This window comes from Chelonia mydas, chromosome 20 (assembly GCF_015237465.2).
Source record: "Chelonia mydas isolate rCheMyd1 chromosome 20, rCheMyd1.pri.v2, whole genome shotgun sequence".
Lineage (NCBI taxonomy): Eukaryota > Metazoa > Chordata > Testudines > Cheloniidae > Chelonia > Chelonia mydas.
Genome location: NC_051260.2, coordinates 15431463 through 15443916, shown reverse-complemented (window position 1 = coordinate 15443916; position 12454 = coordinate 15431463). Strand labels below are relative to the sequence as shown.

The following is a 12454-nucleotide window of genomic DNA, read 5'->3' as shown; positions in this document are numbered from 1 at the left end:
AATCCAAACTCCAGCTGTTCCTCTCCTTCACAAAGCTGGAAGGATTCTGACTCTTCTCGGGTGCACTTCCATTTCCAGAACTCCAGCTTATTCCCTGCGTTTGCCTCCAAGCGCTCGGCTTGGCGTTAAAATCATTTATTAATTTGTGAAAGTTGATAGCAAACAGGGCAGAGGGACCCCGCTGCTCTTTCGCCTCTGCTCTGGCGGTTGCATTTCGCTGTTGCCAGCAGTCGCCCAGCAAAAAAAAAAAAAAAAATTAAGTCCACCGCAAATCAGCCCTTTTCTTTCGTGTTATATTTGCAGCTCTCTCTGCGCAGCTCTGTGCTCTGAATCCTGGGCAACTTCTTTATTTTCCCCTTCTGCAGCTCTTGGCGTTGTTTGTGTTCTCTGCTCAGACATGAAAAAATATTTGAGTGCGGGCTTTTTTTTTTTTGCAAATAGAAAACTGAAAGGGCCAGTGACCCATGATTCAAGTGTCTGAGGGGAGCCTCTTTCTTCCTCAGCATTAATTAACTCAAGTTCGTTAGGACATTGAGTCTGCTGGACAGGTTTCTCTTGTGCGGACTAAATCGGGTCAGAGAGGGAAAATTGTACCAAGCAAACACTTTGTGTTGGGGCAGAAGAATGCAGAGAGAAAACAGAGCGATATCATTATTACATGGCTGCATATTTGCATGTGTGGGGTTTCCTAGAGATATATTTGTATGGGACGTCTGTATCGTAAGGACAGGCAAACCCGTGACGCCTCATTCGGAAGGGTTGGAACTGGACTCTGGCTTTGAGCAGCATTGGGTCTGTTGGGGAAGCCGAGGGTGAAGCAAACGGGGAGAGACACTGAAGGAAGGAAGGAAGGAAAGAAAGAAAGGAAGAAAGAAAGGAAGAAGCTCTCCTCACAGTCTGCGCCAGCCCAGCTCTGGGAGGGCATTTTTTGCACTAATGGCTCAGGCTGTTGAGAAAAAAGATTTGTTTGCTTTTAATCTGCATTGTGGCTGGGGGAGTCCACAGCTTCTGGGTGTATGCAGGGCGGGGAAACGGGGGCAAAATAATTCCAGCTCTGAGCCCCCCGCAAGGTGGTAGAAGAGATTGGCGGACTCCCTCGAAACTACCTCCGCAGCACGTAAGGGGCAGATATCCTGCTGCTGCAGAACTGAGCAGGAATAAACCCCCTTGGTTAGTCAAGGTGTCACCCCCCCCTCCAAAAAGTTGTGCCCCAGTTTCTTAAAAGCTCCCCCATCACTGCAAGTGCAAGCCACAGGCCAAGGCAGCCCAGGTCTTGCTCGCCCTGCAGGGAGACGAAATTTATGTGCTATTCATTCACCGGGGCAATAGTTTGCCAGGGTGCCAGTGACTGTTTCTATGGCAACACCGAGAAAGCTTGACATGCTGCTGCTGAAAAAGAGAGACCCAAAATGAAAAGAGTGTGTGTGTCGGGGGGGGGGGGGAAGGGGGGGAGGAGATAAGATCAGGAGTCGGAAAGTTTGACTTGGAGTTATTAAAACTCATAAACTATCTCCCAGGCTTTGGAGAACCCCCCCGCAACCCCCCAGCTGGGAAGAAGCAGGCGTCGGGAGTTTGCTCGCTGTAACCCGGCCGGTGTGGGTGGGTTTAAAAATGACCCCCTCTTTTGGGAGGGCGAATTGAAAAAAATCCTATTTAGTAAAAAGATTCCAAGTCCCGCAGGTGTGGGTCGCGCGGGATGAGCTTGGCTGGGGGCGGCAGAGAAAGAAATGCTGCCACCCCCCTCCCCGAGTGTCTCTGCATGTTGGGGGACCAGGGCGCATTCCCCGCTGGGTGGGATGTCCAGCCAGTTGGGCGCAGTCCCACGGCCAGTTCTAGCTGGGCATTTGGGCTATTTTCCCTCCCTGGATCTTGGCCTTCCTTTTCCCCTCATCCTTTCTTCCCCTCGCTGCAAGTTCCTGCTTTCCTCTCTGTCTCCTTCCCAGGCCTTCTCTTCCCCCCTAAATCCCTCTGCCAAGCCGTCCGTCTTTTCTAGTCTCTTCTGCTCTACTTCTTTCTTTCTCCGAGAGAGGCATTTCTAATAATCCGCCCTCTTTGCGGCTGTCGCTACCAGCTGCGGGTGCCAGGGCACGGAACCCAGAAAGACCGAACCCTCGGCCCGCCGCACCGACCGCTCGAGAACGCTGCCTGGCATCGGTGTATTGACCCCTCTCAACCCGGGGGGGGGGTACCTCGTACACACCCAATGGAAATATAGCCTCCCCTCGGGCGCAGCTGTGCATGGCAGAGGCTCGGCTCAGCCGTAGACCCGCAGTTCATGTGTTGTCAGAGATGTTTGGGGAGTTGTGCCGTAGAAGGGGGTGGAGGTTGTGCTTAGATCGAGGACCCGCAGGGGGTTGGCATCCAGTCCAGTATCTCTGCCCTCTTTCCTCTGCCACCCTCCCTTTAGAGACTCCAGTAACGGTGCTGTGCCCTAGTGAGGCTGCCGTGTTTCACGTTGTTACTGCCATCCACGGGGGTATTTTACTAAGGGCAACCCACCCCTGTTAGACGACGGAGCACTGCAAGGCCCGACAGGACAGGGTGAGATACAGCAGTCGTCGCCGTGGAGGAGAAAGCACCCGACAGCCCAGCGGCGGAGGGGTGTTTGCCTGTGGAACGGCCGCGGACTTTGCGCTGAGCAGGCCTCTTCCTGGGGCACGGCGGACTGGGGCTGTCATGTACCTGAGTCCCCTTTTTTTTTTCTTTTTTAAACTCACAAGGGTGGCCCCAGGCCAGGCCCACAGATGCCAACCGATGCCCGCCCGGGCCCATTCCCGAGGGGCGCTCGGAGCAGGAGTCAAACTGACACGAGCCCACTAGAGCGGGCGGTCATTGGAGGCGAGCAAGCACCCTTAGAGAAAGAGTCTTCTTTTCTCGTTCTCTCTCTCCAGCTTTGCTCTGTTTTTCCTGTTCCTTTTCTCCCCCTCCCTTGCCACTTTCTCGTCTTCTCTCCATTGATTTCTGTTCCATTTTCTCTTTCATCCCTTGGTTTTCTCCTTCTCTCTGTCCCCCCCCCCACCCCCTTCTAACTTTCTATTTCCATTTTCCTTCTTTGGCCTCTGCTTTCTCTTTTCCTCCCCCCTGGCTGTTTAATTTCCATTCGATATTCCCCCACAAAGCCCCGACGGCTGCCAGCAGCTCCTTTCTCTCGTTTGCTGGGTGCTTTTACACTCAGACTGGGCGTTAATTACACGTTGACTCTGTATGTGTGTGTGTGTGTGTGTGTTTTAGATTTAAACTGTTGTTGTATTTTCCTTACGGAAACCATCCCCGATCCGGGGAAGGATCCCTGCTCTGAGTAGCTAGGAACCAGTAAATCCCCTGCCGTAAGTGAAAGCTCTGGATTAGGGTCTAAACCCTGGTGACTTGAACTTGGAATAGTTTCTGCTTGCAGAAAATCGTTCGTTCTTTTTTTTTCTTCTTCTTCTTCCTCTTTCGCTTTCACTTTTTTCTTCTCTCTTTTTTCTCTCTTTCTTCGCTCTCCCTTTTCTTTGCAACTTCCACACTCACCCCCCTCCCCCTCTGGACTCAGCTTTCCTGCCTCCATGGCACCAGTCCACATCCTCCCCCTTCATCTCTCCGATGGAGGAGAGCGGGCAGGCACAGGTATTTTGTAACACCCCCTTTGGCTCCCCTGACAAAGCAGGAGGGCGGGAAGGGGACAAGCCACCTTTGTCTGGCTCCCCACAGGGCCTGCCGCCCAGGTCAGGGCCTGGCCACAGGTGTAAGTGCAGGGAGGCCTGAATTTCTCCCCAAGCAAGCAGGGTATTTAGGAGCCGTAGCTTTCTTGTGCGTTGTGTGCAAGGGGAGGATTGGAGCCTAGGGATTGCCGTACCCTGCTCTACTGGGCTGCGGCTAGGTTTGGGATTGGGGGCGGGGGGGAGACGGGGAAATGACAGCCGTCGCCCCCCACCTCGGCCCTCCCCCACAATCCCCGCTCTCGCTTCCTTGGCAGCCTGCTCGGGAGCTGGAAAGCTGGCAGCGGGGCCTGGGCCTGCCTGCGGGCGTCGGGGATAGAGCCACGGCGGGTTAGCCAGCGTGCCTGCTCTACCTGTCAGCGGAGCTCTGCCAGGCCAGCGGGCGGAGGTCTCTCCGCGGGCTGGGGATGCTGCGGTACTACGGCGACGGCGGCCGTGTAAGTGCCTGGATGGGTAGATTGGGGAGGCTGTCGGGCGGGCTGGCATCGACCCCCCCACTTTGGATAAAAGAGCTGCCATTTCGGCTGTTGTCGCCTCTGCTCTGCGCCCCCTCCAACGCCTGGATTTACAGCCGGGTGTTGCCTGGGGGCGCAGCCAGAAAGGCCCGAAAATCAGGGCAATTTTTTCTGCCCCCCCCCCGGTTTGTTTCTTTTAATTTTCTCTCCTCCCCCCCCCTCGGGTGTCTTCTTCTCTCCTCCACTTTCTCAATCTCCCTGTTTCATTTCTCTTTTGAACCCCCTCCTCTGGCTGCGTTTCTTTTCCTTCCCTTCCCTCCCCCTTCTTTTCTCCCATTCCTCCTCTCTCATCCCTTTTTCCTCGTCTTTCCCGGGTCCCCCTTCTCCCCTCACCTTCTCCTGCTTTCGTAGGCGGCTTTTCCATTCGATGCAGCTGAGCGTGCAGCACGGACAATAAATAGTCCTGCCTCGAAAAGAGGCAACATCAGGAGGGATCGTCTTTCGAAGAGACTAGCTCGGCATTGGAGGGGACTTTAAAAATATCATACATTTGCACCCCCTCCCGTCCCCCCCCCCAAAATAAGTTTTGGGATTTTTTGCTTCCTCGGATTTTCTTAAAAAGTAAATAGGGCCCTTTAGGGATCTGGGCTGTGTGCTAATATCGGCAAGTCCCTTTGCCACCGGTTGTAGTGTCTTTACACGCTGGGGTCGGGGGTAAGGAGTTAAGTCAGTTGGCAACTAAATTGTTTTTGTTTGGAAAAAGTAATCGTCCAGCTTGGCAGGGGAGAGGGCCCGATCGGGTGCCCGCAGGAAACCCTCGGCGGCTGTCGGATTGGGCCCTCCATTAGGATGCAAAAACCCTTTAGTGTGATGGTGTTTTTATGTGCGGTTGGGGATGGGCGGGTTTGAAATTGACGATTCCGCTGCTTAGAAAAAAGTATCCGTGGCTTTAATCCGAACCTTGTGTGTGTGGTGTGTGTGGGGGGGCAGATTTGGAACGAAATCTTCTTCTGTCCTTTTTTATAAATAGACGGAGAGAGAGAATGCGGGAACGAGAGACACGGAAAGAGAGAACAGCTGCTTTTTCCAAGGCCTTGTGGGACTGCCTTTTTTTTGGTTGTCGGGGTGGGGGTGGGGGTGGGGGGGGGCGGTGAAGAACGGAGTTTTTTATTTATTTAGCAATATTCTGCCAGGCTCCCGCACGCCAAATATCCACCGCCCGGAAAAAAAAAAAAAAAAAGAATCGCGGCTGGACTTTGCTTATTCATTAGATATAAACTTGTCGATTTGGCAAATTGTTTTCAGTCTCTTAACTGCACAGTCTCTCTGTGCCACCAGCCCCCCCCCTCAATACAATCCCCCCCCAGTTTCTGCTCCGCCAGTCCCCCCCACCCCCCGCCTCCCTTTCGCTTTGATGCAGCCATTGGCTGGTCTGGAAATGTGTCTCCTTGCCAAATACGTGGATCCTTCCTCTCTCTTTCGCTCTTTCTGTTTTTTCCCCCCTCTTCTGCTGGCATTGGCACAGGCAAATGGTTGGGGACCGAGCGTGAAAGGAGCGAGCGAGAGAGTTTAGGAGGAAAAAGGGAAAAGGGGGGGGGGAAGGGAGGAAAACAACAACAAAACCCCCCAAAACCAAAACAAAACCCAGCCCAAAAGCCTGAGCACTTTGGGTTTTGCCAGCGGCTGAGCGCAGTCGATTCCAGCGCAGCGTCCGTCCCTTCTCCTAGGCCTGCCTTCGCCCTCCACCCAGGCGGAGGGACCAACAGCTAACTTGGCATCTTTGCGCCTTTACCAGCGCCGAAAAGCCCTTCCCCGCCCCCCCCCGCCTGCCGCTCCTCTCTCTCTCCCTGCGTTTTTCTTCCTTCCTTCCTCTGTTGGTTTGTTTAATTTTTTTTTCCGATAGGGGCCATTCTGCGAATTTCTGATTTATTTATTTTGGATCTGCCGTGCGGGGGGGGGGGTTCCTCCGTTCGATTATTGGGGTGCTAGATCCATCCCCCACTGTGTCCCACACCTCCATTGTCAGCCTCCTTCCTTCCTTCCTTCCTACCTTCCTTTCTATCCCTCCTGCCCCCCAGGTTTTTAAATTCTATATTCCCTCTGCAATTGAGAATTCAACCAACCAAGCCCCCCAGCCCCCCATTCTCCCCTCCCTGCCTCCTCCCTGTAAAATTTCTACCTTCCCTCCTCCTTGTCCCCTCCTCCCCCTCCATCTCACAGCCCCCACCTCCTTTTCCCTCCCCCCCTCACCCCGCAACTCTGTTGAGTCCAGAATTTCCGAATCGGGTGCTTAGCTTTGCCGGAATGAGACGGAGCAATGGTAATTATTTTGCTTTTTGTCAGATTTTGTTTGAGGGGGAGGCAGTTTTAGGAAGAGCAGATCTTCCAAATAACCCCACATACACACCTGCCAGCAAAGAGGTTAACCCGAGAATCGAGGTATGGGGGTGTGGGGGGGGACAAGGATGGGGCCAGGGGCCAATTTTGTCTTTAACCCCGGGCTTGCCAAGGCAAACTTTATCGTGGTTATTAGTGAAAAAGTAGCGAAATCTCGAGTTTCTAGTTCTGATGGTGAATTTTCTTTGGCCTTTTTGAAATTTATTTTGCAGCTGGGGGAGGGGAAGGCAGAAGATGGAAAAGATTTAAAAAATCAACACCCACCGCTGTCCCAACTGAGGTGGATTGTCTTCCGGGCTGGTCTTGTGTTGTGTGGCTGGCTCGGCCGTGCTCTGAACTCGGTTCTCCGCGCCGTCTCTGTTCTCGGGATCGAGTGAGTCGCGTCAGCCGGCGCGACTGGTCGGGAAGGTTGTGGGTTTTTTTAAAAATAGCATTCCTCCGTTTTCTCGTTCTAACCTTCCCCCCCTCCTTTTGTCTCGTTCCCTCTTTTCACCCTCTTCCACCACCCCCTCCAGGATGAATTCCACCCTTTCATCGAAGCTCTCCTCCCTCATGTGCGTGCCTTCTCCTACACATGGTTCAACCTGCAAGCTCGGAAGCGAAAGTACTTCAAGAAGCACGAGAAGCGGATGTCCAAGGATGAGGAGCGTGCCGTGAAGGATGAGCTGTTGGGGGAAAAACCAGAGATCAAGCAGAAATGGGCATCGAGGCTACTGGCCAAACTCCGCAAAGACATCCGCCCCGAGTTCCGGGAGGATTTCGTCCTGACCATCACCGGTAAGAAAGCCCCGTGCTGCGTCCTCTCCAACCCGGACCAGAAGGGCAAAATCCGCAGGATTGACTGTCTGAGGCAGGCCGACAAGGTTTGGAGACTGGATCTTGTAATGGTCATCTTATTCAAAGGGATCCCGCTCGAAAGTACTGACGGGGAGCGGTTGTACAAATCACCACAGTGCTCCAACCCAGGCCTCTGCGTCCAGCCGCACCACATTGGAGTCACAATTAAAGAACTGGATCTTTACTTGGCGTATTTTGTTCACACTCCTGGTAAGTCCTACGACCCCCCCACCCCCCTAACAACCGTCCCCCATCACTGCTGCTTGTTTTGAGATTGAATTGTCCAAGGGATCGAGCTGTTTCTTTCTCCTTTTTTTTTTTTTAATTCCCTCCTTGAACCTTTGTCTCCGTAATTAACAAATTGGTCTCTGTTGTTTATCGTGCAAATGTACCCTCAGCATCAGCACCCTCAACAGTCTGGGCAATCTGGGGTGGTTCGTAGCTTGCCCTCATCTTCATGCTCACGATCCCTGGTGAAAAGGCCCCTGTTTTGCACGGGGGGTGTGCTTGTGCACACGCGCCTGTGAAATGCCCACTACTGTGCGAACGGCAACTTTAAAAAAAAAATGGAAAGAGAAAAGACTCAAGATGTGGGAGGGAAAGCGACTCGATTTCATTCCGAGGGGGTTTTTCCTTTCCCTTTCGCTTTGATGGTCACCGAGACCCCGTCTGGATTTTGTCGGTTTCTTTTGTCGGCTAGGTTTTGGGGGTTTGTGCCGATGGCATGTAAACCGCACAACATGCAACTCGGCAGCGCTGGGCACTTTTTCACTGTGTGGCGGTGGAAATAATCCTGCAATTTCAGTGGGCACTGTCCCAGGCAGGAAGCCGTTCTCTCTCTCTCGGAGGGTTAGTCACTCGGTTCTTTTCAACCCCTCTTGTCATTTGTTCCTACCCCAGACGCTTTGATGTCTTTCAGATTTTCCCCTCTGTCTCCTTTTTCTTATATTTTTTTTTTTGAAAGTGGGTGTTTCTTTGGGGGTGGGTTGGTTTGTTTTTCAGTTCCTCCCTTTGCGTATTTTTTGTTTTGTTTTGTTTTGTTTTCTTTCCAATTGAAACAGAAATGCCTGGTTAATTTTTAGCCTTTGCCCAGATACGCCCAATTTGCTGCAGACTTTGAAATCCAAACTGGTTGGTGGAGTGTGATTCTGTGTTTACATTTTGCTCAACTAACTTGTAATGAAGAGGTTGATCAGAATTTCCTCCTCCTCTGTCTCTTAACTTTCCCCTTCTGTCTTTTATTGGCTTTCTCTCCTGTTTCCCTCTGACTTTCCTTCTGTGACTTTCCCTCTTTCTATTTTTCTTTCTCTTCTGTTTTTCTCTGTCTTTCTTTCTCTGATCTTTTCTCTCTTTCCTCTTGTCTCTCTCTGTCTTTTCCTCCTCTTTCTTGTCTTCTTTCCTTGTGTCTCAGCATCCAAACTTCCCCAGCTCTATCTCACTGTCTCGTCTTTAGAGAGCAGAAAGGGACATAGGCAGACCTGTGGAGGATCTGGTCTTTAGCCCTGCTGGTTCTTAGCAAATTTGTTTCCTTGCGAGCTCCTGTCTCCCGAGTGGTTTGTATTTTATATCCCCTGCCACCCTCCCCGATCTGATCTTGCTGGGAGGCCGTTTCCCCCCTGGTTTGTGTGCGTGCGCCAGGACAGCGTCTGTGTGCTCGGGGTTGGTAGGACTGCAAGCTCGCTGACACACCGCTCAGGGCATCTCCAGGCTTGGCACGGAGAGGGCAGGCTGCCAGCCGCCCCCTGCACACAGCTTTGGGTGGGTTTAAAAAAAGAACAAACCCACAAAATGGAATGAAACAGGGAAAGGTCAGGCTTGTAGATCCGCACATGCAACCGCCCCACACACGTGTGTGTATGCACACTAACGCTCAGCATGCACGTGCACGCACAGAGCAGTGACACACAAACAGACGCTCTCACGCAGAACCCCAGCGGGCACACGGAACCCAGTGCACACGGAACCCCAATGCACACAGGACCCCAATGCATGCGCACACGGAACCCAGTGCACACGGAACCCCAATGCACACGGAACCCCAATGCACATGCACACGGAACCCCAATGCACATGCACACGGAACCCCAATGCATGCACGGTGTCAGGACCCCAGTTCCCCAGACTCATGTATTTCCCCCCTCCAGTACTGCCACACACCCCCAGCTCCCCAGTGCCTGCATGTGCCCCCTCAGCGATATCTGGGCATTGCCCGCGCAGCTCCGGCACTCCCTTCCCAGCGTCTCGCAGGCTCAGAGCTGGCAAAAAATCCTGCCGAGCAACACGGGGAGGCTGGGCTCATTTAACGCCGACCTGCTGTGGAGCACTGGGTGTGTCGGGGTGGGGGGGGAGCTGGCAGTGCCAACCCCATGGGCCCTAACCCGGGGGGATCAGGCCTGTGTCCCTCCACCCCTCGTTTCACAGACCAGGGAGCAGGCTTTGTGTTTGCCCCTTCTCCACCTGGCCTGCGAGGGCTGCTGGGCCAGGAGCTGGGCTGACCTGCCTGTGAGGTGTGTGAAATGTGGGGCCCCTCTCTCTGCAGGCGGCAGAAGGGGGTTGGGGACACCAGCGCCTCTCTTCTACCCTGCTCGCTTCCAATGGGCCTGGGGGTCCTTTAGTCTAGCAGGCCAGGATCTCCGGGATGTGGATTGTCTTCAGTTGCCCCCCTCTGGCCCCTGCCCACGGGGCGCCAGCCCCCGGCACCCAGGGGAAGGGATTTCCCCACAGCAAGGCCAGGCTGAAGTGCGGCCTCTCCTAGGCCACAGGAGCCTGGCCCTATCCCCTTGGGCTACTGGACCCCCCGGTGCGCTCCCTCCACCCCCTGTGCCTCTGGATTAAGCAGGTACCCGCCCCCCCTAAGGCAAAGCCCCAGCCTCTGTAACCCGCATGGCTCCGCGGCAGAGCGGGCACGGGATCTGGCTGCCAGTGCCCCGTGCTGCGCCATGGGGGACGAGGGCGGATGGTGCCTTGAGCCCGAGCGTCTTGGCAGCTGTTAAAACGCCGTTGTGAATGGCGGGGGCTCCTGGGAGAGTGCGTGACACCCAGCCCCCGCCGGCCTGGTTCTTCCGGGGCTGGGCCTGGGCCTGTTGCACTCAATGTTGGGGTGCGGAGGAAGTTGCCCGCTGGCAGATGCGCCGATGCTGAGTAGGGGCAGCAGCGCCAGCGTGTGTGGCTGGGGGCCTCTGCCCCTGTGGGGGGGCAGCCGTCCGGGTAGGGCAGGGGCCCCTGAGCGCCTCTGAGATAAAGTGACCCTACACCTTCCCCGCAAGGTCTCATGGTCAGTAGCAGAAGACAGGATCTACCTGTCTCTCCCTAGTCACAGCCCTCTGTCTTTCTATCCCCAATCACACCACTCTCTGTTGATCCCAATTCACACCCCTCTATAGCTGCCCCATTCACACCCTGTCCAGGCCCCGGTCACACACCCCCAGCCCCTCCTGAATTCACACCTCTCCCCCATTCACACCCCTCACTCTAGCTCTGTCTGTGCCTGTTCACACTTGCCTCTCTAGCTCCATTCACACTCCCTCTAGGCTCAAATCACACCCCTTTCCAGCCCTGTCCTCCATTCACACCCCTCTTGCTCTGTCTGTCTCTGTTCACACCTGCCTCTCTATCTCCATTCACACCCCTCTTTTTATCTCTGTCCACCCCCATTCACACCCCCCTCTCTCTGTCTCTCCCTCAGTACCAGTTTGGTAACAGGGGGCTCTTCACTCAGGGTGTGAGAAGATCCCGTGGCTGGCAGTTGACGCAGACCAGACAGGAGGAGCAGGTTTCTCAGCGGGAGGGAATTAACCCCTGGCACGACTCCCCCAGGCCCCGCTGGAAATGGTTACTCCAAGATGGGACCTTTTTCTAGCTCAAGCAGGAATCACTTCGGGACCATCTATGGCCCAGGGTGTCCAGGGGCTCAGCTTAGATTGACAGCAGGGCTTTCTGGCCTTAAAATCTACCTGTCCCTCCCTCCTCTGGGGCTGTGTTGAATTTGACTCGGACTCCTGGGTTCCCCTCAGGTGTCCCATGATGCTTCACTTGCTGTGTTCTCTGGGGGAGCCATTCCGCCCCGGCCATGGGATGGGGGGTCGCCGGGAGTCCCCCCCAGCTGGTTCCTGGCAGAATGAGCTGGTGAATGGGTTTGGTCTAGCAGCTTTGTTCGCTCTGCAGGGGTCTTGGGAGACGGGTTCCCGCTTGTGTCCGACTCTGGGGTGGGGTGATGGGGGGGCCCGGTGCATCCCCCCTCCCGGCAGAATTGGCCTCTGGCTGAGGGAGGTGTTGCTTCAGAACTGCAGCCCCCAGCCCCAGTTCAGTGAGCTGCTGAGCTGTGCTCTGGGAGGAGAGCGGGGTCTAGTGGTCAGAGCAGGGAGGCGGGGCTGGGAGTCAGGACACCTGGGTTCCCACCCGGCCACGGATTACTTCAGCTCTGTGCCCCCCTTCGGCTTAGAACAATGGAGACACCAATGTAACCGAGGCCTCCCCTGCTGCGTGCCCAGAACTTGGGGGTGCAGGGCCTGGTGCCCCTGGTGCCCTCGCTGCATTCCCAGAGCTCTGGGGGGGGCATGGTGCCCCAGGTGCCCTTGCTGCGTGCCCAGAGCTCTGGGGGGGGCATGGTGCCCCAGGTGCCCTTGCTGCGTGCCCAGAGCTTGGGGGGGTCGTGCCCCAGGTGCCCTCGCTGCGTGCCCAGAGCTCGGGGGGGGCTGTGCCCCAGGTGCCCTCGTTGCGTGCCCAGAGCTCTGGGGCGCGGTGCCCCAGGTGTCCGCGCTGCGTCCCCAGAGCTCGGGGGGGGGCTGTGCCCCAGGTGCCCTCGCTGCGTGCCCAGACCTCTGGAGGGGCACGGTGCCCCAGGTGCCCTCGCTGCGTGCCCAGAGCTCTGGGGGGGGGCACGGTGCCCCAGGTGCCCTCGCTGCGTGCCCAGAGCTCGGGGGCGCGGTGCCCCAGGTGCCCTCACTGCGTGCCCAGAGCGCTGGGGGCCCCCATGCTGCTGTCATTTAGCTCTCCCGACAGCCCATCCCTGGGGTGCAGCCTCACCCGCCTGCCAGCTGAATTTTTGCAGGGCGGGGTGGGGTGGGG

The 12454-nt window shown here is 55.6% G+C and overlaps 1 protein-coding gene across 14 annotated transcripts in view; it reads left to right on the top strand.

Annotated features, from left to right (window-relative positions):
* Positions 1-12454, top strand: part of NFIX (nuclear factor I X) — a 149084-nt gene that overhangs the window by 62442 nt on the left and 74188 nt on the right. For 6 of the 14 annotated variants that reach the window (XM_037887722.2, XM_037887725.2, XM_043533215.1 and 3 more), the window contains one exon: positions 7066-7597. In XM_037887722.2, the coding sequence (XP_037743650.2) occupies positions 7066-7597 (532 nt within the window). Of the gene's footprint in view, positions 1-438; positions 3607-3629; positions 4136-5615; positions 6474-6737; positions 6924-7065; positions 7598-12454 lie in introns of those variants that run through there. The other 8 variants (XM_043533219.1, XM_043533218.1, XM_037887720.2 and 5 more) reach the window with 6 other exon arrangements.